This window comes from Bos javanicus, chromosome 10 (genome assembly GCF_032452875.1).
Source record: "Bos javanicus breed banteng chromosome 10, ARS-OSU_banteng_1.0, whole genome shotgun sequence".
NCBI classification, from domain to species: Eukaryota; Metazoa; Chordata; class Mammalia; order Artiodactyla; family Bovidae; genus Bos; species Bos javanicus.
The window spans coordinates 22849995-22869880 of NC_083877.1; the positions used below are offsets into that span (position 1 = coordinate 22849995).

The 19886-nt window shown below is 40.4% G+C and overlaps 1 gene segment (V, D, J or C); it reads right to left on the reverse strand.

Annotated features, from left to right (window-relative positions):
• Positions 1 to 6894: 6894 nt before the first annotated feature.
• LOC133255298 (T cell receptor alpha variable 26-1-like) lies at positions 6895 to 8539 on the reverse strand. The segment is given in 2 exon segments: positions 6895 to 7564; positions 8339 to 8539. Coding segments are annotated over 2 exon segments (432 nt in total).
• Positions 8540 to 19886: the final 11347 nt, after the last annotated feature.

Genomic DNA, 19886 nt, shown 5'->3' on the forward strand with positions numbered 1-19886 from the left:
GAGCACAAATTAGTGTAATTGTATGGATCAAAGTCATAACCCTCCCACAACTGTCTGGCCCTAACCCCTACTCCAGTGTTCCTATTTATGTCTTGCAAAAATATAATTGATGTTCATTACATGACTGCAAGGAGATCAAACCAGTCATACTAAAGGAAATGAACCCTAAATATTCATTGGAAGGACTGATGCTGAAACTGAAGCTCCAATACTTTGTTTACTTTATGAAAAGACCTGACTCTTTGAAAAATATCCTGATTCTGGGAAAGATTGAAGGCAAAAGGAGAAGGGGGCGGTAGAGGATGAGATGATTAAACAGCATTATCATCTCAGTGGACATGAATTTGAACATACTCCAGGAGATAGTAGAGGACAGAGGAGCCTGGCATACTGCCATCCATGTATGTAAAAATTTGTATACAACTTAGTGACTGAACAACAACAAAATTATAGAGACTGAAGATGTGGCAAGAATCAGAGATCCATAGGCTTTGTTCCATGGGTCGTTGGCTCAATAGACCCAGAGATTTCCTACAACCTGCTTACTGCTAAAGACTCGTCCAGAATCATGGCCATGATTTAACCTGTCATGTAGAAATCTGGCCTCTTTAGCCAACCCACAGATCATTTCTCAGTTCCATCACTATAATGCTGAATACAGCACAGGGAGAGGAGTAGAGAGCAAATAACTTTGTCCTTTGCCCTCAAGTTATCCCTTGTAGACAGAGAACACTCACCCATGGTCAGAAACACAGTTACTCCAGTCACCAGCCTCATACTTCAAGGACAAGCTACAACCACAGGCTCAGAGCTCAGGCTTGTGTCTGACCCTTGGTTTAAGGAGGTTCCAGAGAACAGAGGCAACAGCTGTTAGTAAAGACTTACAACGAGTGCAGATACCACTGTTGTTGCCAGGACCTTCTCAGCCAATGATCAAGCATTTCCTTATCTAGGTCTTCCTCCCCGGTTTTAGTCATGTCCCCAAAAGATGGTGAAACATTCCCAGCTCACTGTGCAATCATCTATGAAGTTTAATGTCTGGTTCTGGCAAAGGAACACCAATCACAGTGATGTGTCTATGCACAACCATTTGTCTATCATTTGTTTCTTAAGAAATTGGCTGATGCTCCAAGAAGCTTGTGGAATGCAGTATTCAATCCCAGAAAAATGCACTGAGCTCTGTGTTGTAAGATGACATAAAGCCCTATCCATGTTTCAGAAAATCTTTGGGAGGTTCAAAAGTAGGATGTGGTCTGGGAGATGGAAAGATTAACATGTAGACTAAAAGCTACACATCCTGGAACTCGGAGCTCTTGTAAGTGTTCTTGGAATCATGCGTCTATCACCATCTAGGTAGACATTTTTCATGCATCTGTTCTTAATATACTAACTGATTGACATAGATGGTGTTCACCTTATCCTCCTTGAACAGTGGTCCATAATCCTCACGTCCCTTATGCCAATGCTTGTGGCTGTTGTGCAGCAAGGATGCTAAGGGAGAAGAATAGAAAGAAAGAAAGGTAAACCAAGTGGGGTTCAGGCGGAGATGAGTGTGAGTGGTAAGAAAAAGCTGGAGGTGGGGAAAAAGATTTTAAGGAATAGAAAGGTGAAGGGATAATCAGAGCAGGCAAATGGGAAAGCATTGTTTAGGGAGGTACATGGAAAAGGATTAGGCTATTGGGCTAAGATGCCCTGAATCCTTGACCACACACATTGAACAAGGGATAATAAAGTACAAGTTATCTAAAGAAGATGAAAGCATGTCATTTTTCCTTTTTTTGGCACATCATCCGGATAATCACAATGGTGTGATCACTGACCTAGAGCCAGACATCCTGGAATGTGAAATCAAGTGGGCCTTAGAGAGCATCACTACAAACAAAGCTAGTGGAGGTGATGGAATTCTAGTTGAGCTACTTCAAATCCTGAAAGATGATGCTGTGAAAATGCCACACTCAATATGCTAGCAAATTTGGAAAACTCAGCAGTGGCCACAGGACTGGAAAAGGTCAGTTTTCATTCCAATCCCAAAGAAAGGCAATGCCAAAGAATGCTCAAACTACCGCACAATTGCACTCATCTCACACGCTAGTAAAGTAATGCTCAAAATTCTCCAAGCCAGGCTTCAGCAATATGTGAACTGTGAACTTCCAGATGTTCAAGCTGGATTTAGAAAAGGCAGAGGAGCCAGAGATCAAATTGCCAACATCTGCTGGATCATGGAAAAAGCAAGAGAGTTCTAGAAAAACATCTATTTCTGCTTTATTGACTATGCCAAAGCCTTTGACTATGTGGATCACAATAAACTGTGGAAAATTCTTCAAGAGATGGGAATACCAGACCACTTGATCTGCCTCTTGAGAAATCTCTATGCAGGTCAGGAAGCAACAGTTAGAAGTGGACATGGAACAACAGACTGTTTCCAAATAGGAAAAGGAGTACATCAAGGCTGCATATTGTCAGCCTGCTTATTTAACTTATATGCAGAGTACATCATGTGAAATGCTGAGCTGGATGAAGCACAAGCTGGAATCAAGATTGCCGGGAGAAATCTCAATAACCTCAGATATGTAGATGACACCACCCTTATGGCAGAAAGTGAAGAAGAACTAAAGAGCTTCTTGATGAAAGTGAAAGAGGAGAGTGGAAAGAGTTGGCTTAAAGCTCAACATTCAGAAAACTAAGATCATGGCATCCGGTCCCTTTACTTCATGTCAAATAGATGGGGAAACAGTGGAAACAGTGGCTGACTTTATTTTTGGGGGCTCTAAAATCACTGCAGATAGTGAAAGACACTTACTCCTTGGAAGGGAAGTTATGAACAACCTAGATAGCATATTGAAAAGCAGAGACATTACTTTGCCAACAAAGGTCCATCTAGTCAAGGCTATGGTTTTGCCAGTGGTCATGTATGGATGTCAGAGTTGGACTATAAAGAAAGCTGAGCGTCGAAGAATTGATGCTTTTGAACTGTGGTGTTGGAGAAGACTCTTGAGAGTCCCTTGGACTGCAAGGAGAATCCAACCAGTCCATTCTAAAGGGGATCAATCTGGGTGTTCATTGGAAGGACTGATGTTGAAACTGAAACTCCAGTACTTTGGCCACCTGATGCAAAGAGCTGACTCATTTGAAAAGACCCTGATGCTGGGAAAGATTGGGGACAGGAGGAGAAGGGGCTGACACAGCGTGAGATGGTTGGATGCCATCACTGACTCAATGGACATGGGTTTGGGTGGACTCTGGGAGTTGGTGATGGACAGGAAGGCCTGGTGTGCTGCAGTTCATGGGTTTGCAAAGAGTCGGACATGACTGAGTGACTCAACTGAACTGAAAGAATTTTTCCATCCTTGGCTGCAAAGAATATAACCAATCTTATTTCTGTATTAACCATCTGGTGATATTCAAGTGTAGATGGTCTCTTGTGTTGTTGAAAGAGGGTATTTGCTATCACCAGTGTGTTTTCTTGGCAAAATTGTATTAGTCTTTGCCCTGCCTCATTTTGTACTCCAAGTTCAAACTTGCCTGAGATAAGTTTGCATTGTTTCCTGAGTTTGCATTCTAATCCCCTGTGATGAAAAGAGTATCTTTTTTTGGTGTTCATTCTAGAAGGTATTGCAGATTTTAATAGAACCATTCTTCATAGATTTCTTTAGGTTCCATTTTAACCATAGTGTCACCATCACTGAAACATCCATTCGTCCTGTTCTGGGTCAAGTAATTCCTCATACCCAAATCTTCTTCAAGGAGCCCTCTAAATGGTACACTCTAGAAGACAATAAAAGTTTGAGACGTTTTTCACAGTTAGGAAAGTTATGTATGTCTCATTTCCCAAAGATTACAAGCATTGGAACAATAAAATCTGTCTCATAGGGTTTTGATATTTAGATTAGATAATGAATCGGAAATGCATTCTACAGTTCCTGACATATAGTAAGTTGAGTAAACATCAACTTTCTATAGTCTGCTAAAACTTGCCTTTCCTTCAGTGTCCAGATTTGTGATCTGCTTCCCCCACCTCCGCCCCCCACCACAATATCAGTTCAGGGATGGAAGCTTCTAGGACATTTACTTAATCTCTTATTTTCCTGGAGACAGTCATTATTTTTCCTTTATCCTTTTGATATCATATACAACTAGCTACATTGATACATTGATCCATTCAGGGTGCTGAAAGGACATAGATGAAAGAGGTGAGGTTTGATTTTGGCTTTCCTAAAAATAGTAAAATCAAGGTCATCTTGCATGTTTACTACCTATTGGATATAGTATTTTTGATTTGGATCTCTAAGATTTTGCCACTCTAACTGTTTTCTCTTCTTATTGATTTATGAACTTTTAGTATATTCTGCAATTGATTCCTTTTTCAGAAATGTCTTTTTCATATATTGCCTTCCACGTTGGCATTGACTTTCCACTCTCTTAGCAGTGATTTTCAACAATGACAAAAAAAAACCCAGCAATTTAAAAATATACTTTCATGCTCATAAAAATCTCCCTTGAAAGTTTTATTTGTTTGGTTTCTTTAGAAAATTTAGAAATGATTTCCTTTTGTGACTGCTGTTGCTTGTGATGATAGTCAGGTATCACTCTTAATGATATTTCCCAGAATACAATGCATCAATTTCCCATGAGTATTAGCAAGATTTTTTTCCCACTAAAATAGACCCTTGGATTTGTCTTCAGTGCCTTGCAAACTTCTGCTAAAACCATACTGGTTGACTTGCAGAATTTCTTATTCATCTTTATGACTTTCCACATAGCAATGCTCCTGAATAAGCAGCTTGCTTTATAGGAAGTCAAGTACAATAGTGAGTGGAGGTTCTTGCTATGATAAAGAGCTTATGGAATGGGTAATGGATTGAGGTAGTTATAAATCCTAGTTACAAACATGTGGTCATTTGCAGTAACAAAAGCTATAGTAATAAAATTATTTTCATTTTATATGAATGTATTTATGCATACATTAACCATTTTTAACTTCTCTCTGTGTGATGTTGACTTTCTCTTCTATTTTTAAAAAATATATAACTCGCCCTTTCAATATTTTATTGCATGCCTAGCAATGAGCACCAAAGAATTGATGCTTTTGAACTGTGGTTGTTGAACACTTACTATTTGTTGAGTACTGTGCTGATTACTGAGAACTTCAATAAACAAAAGGAATGAAAAGATATGTTTCAGGAAAAGTGAAGTAAGGAAACAGAAAGTGAGCTCAAAGGCTGTGAAGAGGAGGAAATGAGTGAAAAAATGACTGGAGGGATATGCTGATATTTGGAAAATGCTACAGCACCTCTCATTGTACTTTCCAAGATTGAGTACAAGTATCTGTTCCTTTATCTCTGACTCAAAAATCAAAGCAATTTCCAAAGCATAAACACAGCAATATACGTTTAGGTACACATCCTATGCAGCAGGATAGATTTCTCAGTCTTTTTGATGACCCAAGAACATTATGTTAGTGATGCTGCTCACATCAAGGGCCAGAATGCCTCCCTATTACTTTCTCTGTCTTGTGCTCTAATTTCCTCTATACCTTTTCTCTTGGGGAAAATGTGTGGCTAATAAGGAGCTAGGGATGTTTCAGAATCCCACTACAATCAGTAAAAAATATTTCTACTGCTATTTGGATATTTAGAAGACTAGCATGTCTCTTTACAGAATTAAGGATTATTGCTTTTCTTGAGTCACAACATATGCCTTTTGTTCTAACAGTTGACATTTTACCCTAAAATGTGTGTCACCTTCCGCTAAGAGAATTGTGATTCATTCCACTGACTTTTCAGTTGACTCACTGTTTCAGGGCTTTCTTCTTACTGTTGCTTCCAGGAAGGCCAGATTGAACTACACATGCTGAGATTTTGGAGCTTGACATTGGCAGATTTAAAAATAAATATCACAGTGGGTCTAAGACATATTCAGACAAAGATAGGCAACTTTTAAAATCTCTTTGAGGCTTAGCTTTCTAAGAGGTACCATAGATCTCAGAATAACTCCCTAAATGGTAGCGAGGATTAAAAGGTACATTTAGGGCTTTCTAAAAGACACTGATTTTAAAGCTAAAAAGAAATAAATTTTTGATAGATTTGATAGTGTAAGAAAGGTAGTATGTTAGAATAAAACATACAAGTAAATATGAAAGTCAAAATATAATGTAAGATGTCAAAATAATTCTAGCAAACAGAAATAAAGCTAAGTTAATGGAAAAAATGGTCAAAAGATAGGAACAAGCATATGAACAAGGTTGAATGACAGAGTGCCAATATACAGAGAAAAAGTTGCTCAAAAGCACTAGGGATCAGTAAGATGTCTATAGATAAAGTACATTTGGATTGTTAAAATGAAAAAGCCTGGTAATTCTCAATTTTTAGAGGGTGCAAAGTACACCTTCTCACTCCCTGTTGGTTGAAGTATAATTGTTTATACGATTTGAATGGAAAGTTGTCACTTTATCAAAAAAAATTTAAATGCACCTTGTTTTGAAAATAGCCATTCCAGTTCAGAAATTTCATTACAATAGACATGTCCTCTTATATACAAAAGTCAATCTACAAAGTTTTATAAAGACAACACTCTTTAGGATAGCACAGTAATAGAAATAAGTACTTATTAAGGTAAACATAATTAATAATAGAACGTTTCAGAGTACTACACAGGCATTATAAAGAATGAATTGGACCACTTCCCAGGTGGCACAGTGGTAAAGAATCCTCCTGCAATGCAGGAGACAAAGGAGACCAGATTTGATTCCTGGATCAGGAAGATCTTCTGGAGAAGGAAATGGCAACCCACTCCAGTATTCTTCCCTGGAAAATCCCAAAGACAGAGGAGCCTGGCAGGCTACAGTTCTTGAGGTCTCAAAGAGTCGGACATGAAAGAAAACTTTGGAACAGGAGAATTATTTGTTATTTTTCTCACTTTTAGGTTGAGACTAACACACTGGAACCAACATTTTATTGACATGAGAAAGAACCATGAAAAATTGCTAATGCTTCTCATTTTATTTCTATGTTGCAATTACGATTCTTAGTATTCCCATAATTCCCCAAATTCTTTTCAGCCACATCAACCAATGATGCACTTCTTCCTTGTCCTTTTCTTCTTTTCTTTATCCATCTTCCTCCCTTCTCCTTCCCTTCATTTTCCTCATCTCTTACTGCTCTCTGACTCTCCTTCTAGACGAGTCTAGATTTGCTCTCATGACTGCTCCCCGACTGTGACCCCCCTTCTTCCCACAAGAGAGATACTGCACAGGTGCAGCCCCGTCTGTCCCAGTGTGCCTCTCTCAGGACGCAGTAGTACACAGCGGTGTCTCTCAGGGTGACCTGGGGCAGGACCAAGGTGCTGGACTTTCTGTCTGAAGCGATGGTCAGAGAAGCCGTGCTGCTGTTCACTGTGCCTCGTAAGCCATGAATGACATACTGTGGACTCTGATTGGGATTATGCTGATACCAATATATATACTCATTTCTACCAATGGTAGAGTGGTTACAAGGCAGGGTTACATCCTGTCCTTCAGGATAATCCATGGAGCTGGGCTGGGTGGTCTTAGCATCAGTCACAGTCCCTGGGGGGTTAAGAAATCAAATTAGTTCCAGAGTACAAATAAGCGTAATTCTATGGATCAAGTGCATAACCCTCTCATAACTGTCTGGCTCTAAGCCCTACTCTTGTGTTTCTATTTATGTCCTGGAAAAATATTATTGGTGTTCAATATTGGACTTCAAGAAGATCAAACCAGTTATCCGAAAGGAAATGAACACTAAATATTCACTGGAAGGACTGATGCTGAAACTGGAGCTCCAATAATTTGTACACCTAATGAGAAGAGCTGACTCATTGAAAAATACCCTGATGCTGGGAAAAATTGAAGACAAAAGGAGAAGGGGGCGTTAGAGGATGAGGTGGTTAAACAGTGTCACCATCTCAATGGACATTAATTTGAGCATATTCCAGGAGATAATAGAGGACAGAGGAGCCTGGCACACTGCTGTCCATTTGATCATAAAAGTTGGATACAACTTAGTGACTGAAAAATAACAAAATTATGGAGACCAAAGATATGTGACAAGAATCAGAGATCCATAGGCTTTGTTCCATGGGTCCTTGGCTCAATAAACCCAGAGATTTCCTACAACCTGCTTACTGCTAAGGACTCTTCTGGAATCATAGCCAAGGTTTAATATGTCATGTAGAAGTTTGTGTCCCTAGCAAATCCATAGATCAGTTCTCAATTCCATCACTATAATGCTGAATAAAGCACAGGGAGAGGAGTAGCGAGCAAATAACTCTTTGTGGTCCTTTGCCCTCAAGTCATCCCTTATAGACACAGAACACTTACCCAAGGTCAGAAACACTGTTACTCCAGTCACCAGCCTCATACTTCAGGGACAAACCAGGATCGTGGGCTCAGAGTTCAAGCTTGGGTCTGATCCTTGGCTTAAGGAGGCTCCAGAGAACAGAGGCAACAGCTGTTAGTAAAGACTTACAACCAGTGCCGATATTGCTGTGTTGTTGCTAGGACCTTCTCAGCCAATGATCAAGCAATCCCTTATCTAGGTCTTCCTCCCGTCTTAGTCATGTCCCCAAAATATGGTGAAACATCCCCAGCTCACAGTGAAATCATCTCTGAAGTTTAATGTCTGCCTCTGGAAAAGGAATACCGATCACAATGATGTGTCTATGCACAACCATTGGTCTTTCATTCGTTTCTTAAGAAATTGGCTGATTCTCCATGAAGCTTGCAGAGCATAATATTTAATCCCAGAAAAATGTACTGAGCTCTGTGTAGTAAGATAATTAAAATTTCCATCCACATTCCAGAAAGTGTATGGAAGATTCAAAAGTAGGCAGTGATGTGCTCTGAGAGATGGAAAAATAAATAACATTGAGACTAAAAGCTACACATCCTGGAGCTTGGAGTTCTTGTAAGTGTTCTTGGAATCATGCATCTATCACCATCTAGGTAGACATTTTTCATGCATCTGTTCTTAATATACTAACTGATTGACATAGACAGAGTTCACCTCATCCTCTCTGAACAGTGGTCCATAATCCTCATGTTCCCTATGCCTATGCTTGTGGGTGCTGTATAGCAAGGATGCTAAGGCAGAGGAATAGACAGAAAGAAAGACAAAGTAGAGGGGGGTGGAGGTGGGTGTGAGTGGTATAAAAAGTCGGAGGAGGGAAAAAAAAGCGTGTAAGGAATAGAAAAGTGAAGGGCTAAATCAGAGCAGGGAAATGGGAAAGCAGTGTTTAGGGAGGTACACGGAAAGGGCTTAGGCTATTTGGTTAAGATCCCCTGAATCCTTGACCACAACATTCAACAAGGGAAAAAAAGCTCAAGTTGTCTAAAGAAGATGAAAGCATGTCATTTTTCTTTTTTTTTGGCACATCAATGAAAAACACATTTCCCTCCCTTTCTCCCAGAAACACTGTTTTCAGATGAATCAGCCCCCTCTTGTGACTGAATAGAAGAACTGCAGAGCTAAACCCGCACCAAAAGTCAGCAAGCAACTTTTTGAAAAGCTCCTCAAATTTGAAGATAAATGGACTTACCAAGTGGTGCGAGTGGTAAAGAACTCACCTGCCAATGCAGGAGACTTAAGGGACCCATGTTCAATCCCTGGATCAGGAAGATCCCCTAGAGAAGGGCCTAGCAACCCACTTCAGTATTCTTGCCTGGAGAATCCATTGGACAGGGGAGCCTGGTGGGCTACAGTCCATGACTCCCAGAGTTAGACACAACTGAAGCAACTTACCACACAGCACACACATCTTACTTCTAATACCTCTGTACTCATATTTTCTTGGTCCTAAATACCCCATGCTGCTGCTGCTAAGTAGCTTCAGTCGTGTCCGACTCTGTATGACCCCATAGACGGCAGCCCACCAGGCTCCCCTGTCCCTGGGATTCTCCAGGCAAGAATTCTGGAGTGGGTTGCCATTTCGTCCTCCAATGCATGAAAGTGAAATGTGAAAGTGAAGTTGCTCAGTCGTGTCCGACTCTTCGCGACCCCATGGACTGCAGCCCACCAGGCTCCTCCGTCCATGGGATTTTCCAGGCAAGAGTACTGGAGTGGGGTGCCATTGCCTTCTCTGCCAAATTCCCTAGGTTACTGCAATTACTAAAGTAAATTTGAAATGTAATTTGAAATACCCCATAGAAGGTTTTAATTATCGTTGACGGCTTTCAGCTCAGTTTAGTTCAGTCGCTCAGTCGTGTCCAACTCTTTGCGACCCCATGAACCGCAGCACACCAGGCCTCTGCAGTCATTCGATTTTCATTTGCTGATCTCTTTTTCATTTGTCGCTAACCTTCCTATATTTAAAATTTACTTCAAAGCCCATGTAATTCAATATTTATAAGAGTTTGATACATAGTAGGCACTCAAGAATTACATGGTTTCTGAGTGAGCCGATGAATCATTATTCATGAATTTGATGAGAAATTACATTAAACAACTGTTTAAATTACTCTGAAAACAATCTTCTAATTTTATGGGATGCATGCCAAATAAAAGACTCCGATAGTATAAACAGAGGGTTATTATTGTGAACAATCAACAGTAGACTATAAACAATAAATCCAAGTCTAGCATGGAGGAAAATTGTGCTGAAGACATAGGAGTAATGTTACACTAATCATGCTTTGTTCATTTAACAAATTTTCATAAATACTCGCTAGAAGTGTTGTTGTTCAGTCTCTAAGTCATGTGTCTGACTCTTTGCGATCCCATGAACCGCAGCACACCACAATCTCTTGTCCTTCTCTATCTCCAGGAGTGTGTTGCAGCCCATGTCCATTGTGTGGATGCTGCCATCCAATCACCCCTTCTCCTCCTGCCCTCAATCTTTCCCAGCATCAGGGTCTTTTCCAGTGAGTCAGCTCTTTACATCAGGTGGCCAAAGTATTGGAACTTCAGCTTCAGCATCAGTCTTTCTGATGAATATTCTAGGTTGATTTCCTTAAGGTTTGACTGGTTTGATCTCTTCACTGTCCAAGAAACTCACAAAGGTCTTCTGCAGCACCACAATTAGAAAGCCTCAGTTCTTCAGCACTCAGCCTTCTTTAGGGTCCAACTGTCACATCAGTATGACTACTGGAAAACCATAGCTTCAACTCTGTGGAACTTTGTTGGCAAAGTGATGTCTCTGCTTTTTAATATGCTGCCTAGGTTTGTCATAGCTTTCCTTCCAAGGAGCAAGTGTCTTAATATCATGGATGCAGTCTTCTTCTGCAGTGATTTTGGAGCCCAGGAAAATAAAATCTGTCACTGCTTCTACTTTTTCCCCATCTATTTGCATTAAGTGTTGGGACCCCAGATGCCATGATCTTAGTTTTTTGAATATTGAGTTTGTCACTGTCCTCCTTCACTTTCATCAAGAGGCTCTTTAGTTGCTCTTCTCTTTCTGCCATTAGAGTGGTATCATCTGCATATATGAATTTGTTGGTATTTCTCCTGGCAATCTTGATTCCAGCTTGTGATTCATCCAAACCAGCATTTCACATGATGTACTCTGCATATTATTTAAATAAGCAGGGTGACAGTATACAACCTTGATGTATTCCTTTTCCAATTTTGAATCAGTTTGTTGTTCCATGTCTGGTTCTAACTGTTGCTTCTTGATCTGCATACAGGTTTCTCAGGAGGCAGGTAAAGTGGTCTGGTATTCCTGTCTATTTAAGAATTTTCTGATTTGTTTTGATCCACACAGTCAAAGGCTTTAGCATAGTCAACGAAGCAGAAGTAGATGTTTTCTGGAATTCCCTTGCTTTTTCTATGATCCAGTGAATGGTCTAGTGGTTTTCCCTACTTTCTTCAGCTTAAGCCTGAATTTTGCAATAATGAGCTCATGATCTGAGCCACAGTCAGCTCCAGATCTTGTTTTTGCTGACTGTGTAGAGTTTCTCCAACTTTGACTGCAAAGAATAGAATCAATTTGATTTCTGTATTAACTCTCTGGTGATATTCATGTGTAGGGTGGGCTCTTGTGTTGTTGGAAGAGGGTGTTTTCTATGACCAGTGTGTTTTTTTGGCAAAACTCTATTAGCCCTTCCCTGCTTCATTTTGTACTCCAAGGCCAAACTTGCCTGTTACTCCAGGTATCTCTTGACTTCCTATGCTTGCATTCCAATCCCTTATGATGAAAAGGACATCTTTTTTTTTTTTTTTTTTGGTGGTATTTCTAGAAGGTCTTGTAGATCTTCATAAAACTGTTCTTCATAGATCCCTTTAGGTTCCAGTTTAAACCCATCATGTCACCATCACTGAGACATCCAGTCACCCTGTTCTGGGTCAAGTGCTTCCTCATAACCAAATCTTCTCCAAGGAACCCTCTAAATGGTACACTCAGGATGACAATAAAAGTTTAAGATGCCTTTCACAGTTAGGAAAGTTATGTCTCATTTCTCAAAGATTAAAATTTGGAACAGTAAAATCTATCTCAAAGGGTTTTGATATTTAAATTAGACAATGAATTGGAAATACATCCTACAGTGCCTGACATATAGTAAGCTCAATAAATACCAACTTTCTATATTCTACTAAAACCTCCTTTCCATTAATGTCCACGCCTGTGACCTGATTTTTCAACTCCACATCAGTTCAGTAATGGACACTTCTAGGAAAGTTATTTAATCACTTGTTTTCCTGGAGATAGTCATTATCTTTCTTTATTCTTTTGGTGTGATAGCCAGCTAGCTACATTGATGCACTCAGGGTGCTGAAAAGACACAGATGGAACAGGTGAGGTTTGACTTTGGTTTCCGTAAAAATAGTGAAATCATGGACACCTTGCATATTTACTAGCTATTGGATATAATATTTCTGAATTGGATCTCCAAGATTTTGCCATTCTTTTTAATGACTATTAATAAGTCATTCTTGTTAATGACTAAGAAGTGACTATTTTCACTTCTCTTTGATTCATGAGCCTTTAATATATTCTGCACTTGATTCCTTTTTCAGTAATGTGTATTGCATATCTAGGCTTCCAGACTGACACTGGCTTTCCACTCTCTTAGCAGCGCTTTTTGATTAAAAAGACAATTTAAAAATATGCTTTCATGCTCATTAGAAGCTTCCTTGAAAGTTTTATTTGTTTTTTTCTTTAAAAACTTTACAAATGCTTTCCTTTTTGCGCTGCTATTGCTTGTGATGAGAAGACAAGTATCGTTCTTAATGATGTTTCCCAGAATACAACATATCAATTTCCCCTGCCTATTAACACGATTTTTTTACACTAAAATAGACCCTTGAATTTGTCTTCAACACCTTGCAAACTTCTGCCAAAACCATAGAGGTCAACTAACAGAATTCCTTATTCATCTTTATGACTTTCCACATAGCATTGCTCCTAAATAAGGAGCTTGTTTTATAGGAAATCAAGTACAACAGTGAGTAGAGGTTCTTGCTATGCTAAGAGGTTATGGAATGGGTAATGGATGAGGTAGTTATAAATACCAGTTACAATCTTGTGATCATTTGCAGTAACACAACCTAGAATATTTGTGAAATTATTTTCATTGTATATGAATATATTTACATATATATTAGCCTTTTTAGCTTCCCTTTCCTCTTTGCCTGCCTCTGGTAACAGAAAATGTGCTGCTACAAGTTAATCTTATATCTCATTGTATCTCTGTAGTAAAAATACAGGGTCAATTGGAGAGTGTGATTCAGCTAGAATAGGAAAGAATGTCACCCTTAAATAGACAAATGAACTTGGTATTCTCTTTGAAGGAGAGAGCCTGTTTTGGCTGAATAAAGAATAATTGCATCATATTAACAGGAAGCTTAGTTTTCCTGTGGTCCTTGTTCAAAGTTGTGGTGTTCAAAGAGGTAATGATGAATGCTTTAGTTAACAAGGAGAGAAGTTAACTAGTTAAGCTATTATGGTGGATTTGTACTTTCTCAACTTAATCTATTTCCCAGAATTTGCTTCTCTGTATTGTTCTGGGTTATGGTTGGCCATGAAAGAGATTTGCGTAAGATTTCACTGACCTAGAGCCAGACATTCTGGAATGTGAAGTCAAGTGGGCCTTAGAAAGCATCACTACAAACAAAGCTAGTGGAGGTGATAGAATTCCAGTTGATCTATTCCAAATCCTGAAAGACGATGCTGTGAAAGTGCTGCACTCAATATGCCAGCAAATTTGGAAAACTCAGCAGTGGCCACAGGACTGGAAAAGGTCAGTTTGCATTCCAATCCCAAAGAAAAGCAATGTCAAAGAATGCTCAAACTACCACACAATTGTACTCATCTCACATGCTAGTAAAGTAACGCTCAAAATTCTCCAAGCCAGGCTTCAGCAACATGTGAACCATGAACTTCGTGATGTTCAAGCTGGTTTTAGAAAAGGCAGAGGAACCAGAGACCAAATTGCCAACATCTGCTGGATCATGGAAAAAGCAAGAGAGTTCCAGAAAAACATCTATTTCTGCTTTATTGACTATGCCAAAGCCTTTGACTGTGTGGATCACAATAAATTGTGGAAAATTCTGAAAGAGATGAGAATACCAGACCACCTGATCTGCCTCTTGAGAAATTTGTATGCAGGTCAGGAAGCAACAGTTAGAACTGGACATGGAACAACAGACTGGTTCCAAATAGGAAAAGGAGTACGTCAAGGCTGTATATTGTCACCCTGTTTATTTAACCTATATGCAGAGTACATCATAAGAAACACTGGACTGGAAGAAACACAAGCTGGAATCAAGATTGCCAGGAGAAATATCAATAACCTCAGATATGCAGATGACACCACCCTTATGGCAGAAAGTGAAGAGGAACTCAAAAGCCTCTTGATGAAAGTGAAAGTGGAGAGTGAAAAAGTGGGCTTAAAGCTCAACATTCAGAAAACGAAGATCATGGCATCTGGTCCCATCGCTTCATGGGAAATAGATGGGGAAACAGTTGAAACAGTGTCAGACTTTATTTTTCTGGGCTCCAAAATCACTGCAGATGGTTATTGCAGCCATGAAATTAAAAGACGCTTACTCCTTGGAAGGAAAGGTATGACCAACCTAGATAGCATATTCAAAAGCAGAGACATTACTTTGCCAACAAAGGTTCATCTAGTCAAGGCTATGGTTTTTTCCTGTGGTCATGTATGGATGTGAGAGTTGGACTATGAAGAAGGCTGAGCGTCGAAGAATTGATGCTTTTGAACTGTGGTGTTGGAAAAGACTCTTGAGAGTCCCTTGGACTGCAAGGAGATCCAACCAGTCCATTCTGAAGGAGATCAGTCCTGGGATTTCTTTGGAAGGACTGATGCTAAAGCTGAAACACCAGTACTTTGGCCACCTCATGCAAAGAGTTGCCTCATTGGAAAAGACTCTGATGCTGGGAGGGATTGGGGGCAGGAGGAGAAGGGGACGACAGAGGATGAGATGACTGGATTGCATCACTGACTCGATGGACATGAGTCTGGGTGAACTCCGGGAGTTGGTGCTGGACAGGGAGGCTTGGCGTGCTGCAATTCATGGGGTCGCAAAGAGTCAGACACGACTGAGAGACTGATCTGATCTGATCTGTGATGAAGTAGTCATGTTTCTAGGTTCTGCAGGTTGGTTCAGGGCTCCATAGACTATGGCAACTCATAATGTTGCTGCTGGTCTGATAGTTCAACTTATTGTTGACTCACAACTCCTCAACCTCCCGCCGGATTTCTTACTCATGTTCTCTTTGCCTTTGACCAAGTATGCTTGTACCATGACGGCAAACTTCTGAAGTTCGCCCATTACTGTGAGCCTGAAGGAGGTAAGAGAAAGACGAATGTTAGTGTGTCTTGTGGGGTCCATTGTCCTCATGTACATGTCACAGTTTGTCCATGCTTTTTCCAGTTTGTCCACAGTTTGTCCAGTTGCCACATCCTACTTCCCTTCATAAATGGTACTTTAGTTGACTTACAGTGATCTCAAGCTCAAACCAAATACAAATATAATAGCTTCTTAGACTCTTCCTCTAGCTCTAGCACTGCCTGTGAATAATCCTTATAACTCATCTCCTACTCTGCATCACTTGTGGGTCTCCTCTGAATATGCCCTGACACGATGTCTAAGAGGAAACAACTGTATGATAAGTCGCTTCAGTCGTGTCTGACTCTTTGCAACCCCATGTACTGTAGCCCTCCAACTTCCTCTGTCCAAGGGATTCTCCAGGCAAGAATATTAGAGTGGGTGGCCTTGCCTTCCTCCAGGGGATCTTCCCAAACCAGGGATTAAACCTGTCTCTAATGTCTCCTGCATTGGCAAGTGAGTTCTTTACCCCTAGTGCCCAGGAAGCCCTAAAAGGAAAGGACTAAGGAAATGATTTTCATGATGATTTCAGATTCTAGACCCAGATTTGTGATGCAAGGATCTTTAGGTGAAACTACCACTTTATATTATTGTGGAGCAAGTCTTCAAATTTAGACAACTTTACACATATTTTGTATGGTTGATTTAAAGTCAAAAATTCAAGAGGAGAATGTTATCAGTAGAGAGTTACTCTGGACACCTGTTTCCATATGTCATGGAAGGAAATTTTATTTAGAATTAAATCCTCTGATGCAGACCACAGATGAAGCAACCGCAGGACTACCATTTCTTGTCTAGGATCTAAAGGTGTGTATCTCAGCTCTGGTCCTGCAGCAGAGGGGCTCTCTCTTATTAAGCTCTGGGAGTTTTGTTCAGCTTCTCCTATTACCTTGAGCACTGTGAGTTCTAAGAGAGCACAGAAGTACTTTGCAGAATCTTCTAGTTGTAAGGTTGAAATGGTGAGGCTGGAGGATTTAAGTGACCTCTGAAAATTTATAGAGCAGTGGCTACCCACTGTAAGGAAAATCATCTCTCCACTGGCAGGTTGCTTATACCAAAAAATGTTGTAACTGCTCCAACTTGTTTCACACTGACAGTTCATGGTGACTGCCTCTCCAATCTGAGTGAATATGTCTGGTTGATCTTGAATAACTTTCTGGGCTACACCAGATCCTGTGGAAAAAATCAGAAAACAGCGGTGAAGCAGTGAATAAAATAATGTAGGAATTAGATTCATTTCAGATCACACCCCCCAAAAACAAACTGAAATCCTAAGACTCTTGCTTTTCTCTAGTCCTCCTTTCTTCCCCAAGTCCCTGTGAAGCACCATGTGCCTGTGTGCAGTCCTTTCACCCTGAACACTTGCACCCATGTTTGGAAGCATCCCTACCAGAGAAGGTGGAGGCCAGGAACACCCAGAGCAGATTGGAGAGCAGCATGAGGCATGGATTCCCCTACACAAATGTGCTCAGTTCTGCCTCAAGGTGAGAGTTCAGTGTTTTCGTGCGCCTGGCAGCACATATGCATAATACCTCAGTTCTTGTATGACTCCTTCAAACAGGAAGTGGTGTTTGTCATATTCATATGTCATGTGGTCTGTGTACAGATGAGAAAAAACGTTTGGTTCACCACAAACTTTTATTTTGTCTATTTTTCTTGCACTGGCAATTAAGTTAGGCCGATCTTGAAAAGGGGGGGGGGTGCCGAAAAAGCAGTTAGTAATAAAGGTTTGAACTGAGGGAACTGAGGAACAAACTAGGTGTCATTCACTGATACAACTTCAGGACAATTATTTTGCCATTTAAAATACCATTTGCTTTCTGTTTTTAAACTTTTTATTAGAGTATAGGCAAAATGTTTGTCTGAGGAGGCCTTACAAATAGCTGAGAAAAGAAGAGAAAGGCAAAGAAGAAAAGAAGCAATATACCCATTTGAATGCAGAGTTCCAAAAAATAGCAAAAAGAGATAAGAAAGCCCTCCTCAGTGATGAATGCAAAGAAATAGAGGAAAACAATAGAATGGGAAAGACTAGAGAACTCTTCAACAAAATTAGAGATACCAAGGTGCCGGGAGCCGGCATATTGCATATTGAGTGCATATTGCATATTGAGTGCAGCACTTTCCACAGCATCATCTTTCAGGATCTGGAATAGCTCAACTGGAATTCTATCACTGCCAGTAGCCAGCGTGAGGAACTCCGCCCATGACAAAGGTCATGAGGAAGGAGGCTCGGCATACACAAAGGCGGGATCGAGCTTCAGGAGTCCCCCTGGAAATTCTCGAGCATATACCCCCAAAACCAGAGTCTGCCTACTTTCTGCTTTGTGCTTTCACCTACACCTCTGACTTTACGGGGGGCTGTCCCCCACTACCTCTCTGAAAAAGAGTTAGCTTACAGCTCCAGTTAATAATTCCTGGGTGTGACAGTGTTTAACCTACAAACTCCTTTGGAAATCCTCTAGCCTGCCTGAATAGGTTTTTCCGGCCACATGTGATTGTTCAGAGCCTCCCAACTGTGAGAGGCAGGAGATGTTCTAAACTGTCTAAATACAGATTCCTTTGAGCAGTTAAAAGATTGATTAGAAATTGTATTGGTGAAGGGATTTTCACTTGTTGGGCCAATGTTTGCTGCTAAGTCTCCATATCCCTTACCTGCTGTGTCCCTGGCAGCGTATTGATTAATATAATTGGTGTAAGTAGTAGCTTTAATGTTTGTAACCTGGGACCCTTGAGTTAATTCTTTTTCTTGTTATAGCCCACCACACCTTTGCTCTGTAGGAATGCAACTTTATCTAATGCTTTTGGAGGGTGGCTCCTGACCAATCACCTTTAGAGAAAAATAAGTTTTCTGAAGAAAAGGTCTTAAAATGTTAACAGGCCTCAAGGCCAGAAGATGATGCAAATCACCTAAGCTTTTGCATATGATAAGTTTGCAGGAAGAAAGCCTGGTTTGCTGCAAGACTCTACCCCTTCCCCCATTATCCTCTATGCATAACTTAAGGTATAAAAACTACTTTGAAAAATAAAGTGCGGGCCTTGTTCACCGAAACTTGGTCTCCCCATGTCGTTCTTTCTCTTACCTTCTGGCTGAATTATTCAGCCTCTTTTCTCCACTGAATTTCCTCACTGAGCTATCCTTATTTCAGCCTCTTTTCTTCACTGAATTTTACTGAGCTATCCTCATTCTATTACTCTTTATATCCTTAATTAATGTTTAATTAAGCAGTTGTTTCCTGATCTTCGCCTACGCCGTCTCTCCTTCGAACACCCTGGATCAGCCGGGGCTGGTCCCCGGCACCAAGGGAACATTTCATGCAAAGATAGGCACAATAAAGGACAGAAATGGTAGACCTAACAGAAGCAGAAGATATTAAGAAGAGGTAGAAAGAATACATAGAGGAACTATACAGAAAAGATCTTCATGATGCAGAAAGCCATGATGGTGTGATCACTCACCTAGAGCCAGACATCCTGGAATGTGAAGTCAAGTGGGCCTTAGGAAGCATCACTACAAACAAAGCTAGTGGAGGTGATAGAATTCCAGTTGAGCTATTCCAAATCCTGAAAGATGATGCTGTGAAAGTGCTGCACTCAATATGCCAGCAAATTTGGAAAACTCAGCAGTGGCCACAGGACTGGAAAAGGTCAGTTTTCATTCCAATCCCAAAGAAAGGCAATGCCAAAGAATGTTCGAACTATTGCACAATTGCACTCATCTCACATGCTAGCAAAATAATGCTCCGAATTCTCCAATCCATGTTTCCACAATATGTGAGCCGTGAACTTTCAGATATTCAAAATGGATTTAGAAAAGGCAGAGGAGCCAGAGATCAAATTGCAAACATCAGCTGAAACATTGAAAAAGAAAGAGTTCCAGAAAAACATCTACTTCTGCTTTATTGACGATGCCAAAGACTTTGACTTTGTGGATCACAATAAACTGTGGTAAATTCTGAAAGAGATGGGAATGCCAGACCACCTGACCTTCCTCCTGAGAAATCTGTATGCAGGTCAATAAGCAACAGTTAGAACTGGGCATGGACTGGTTCAAATCGGGAAAGGAGTACATCAAGGCTGTCTATTGTC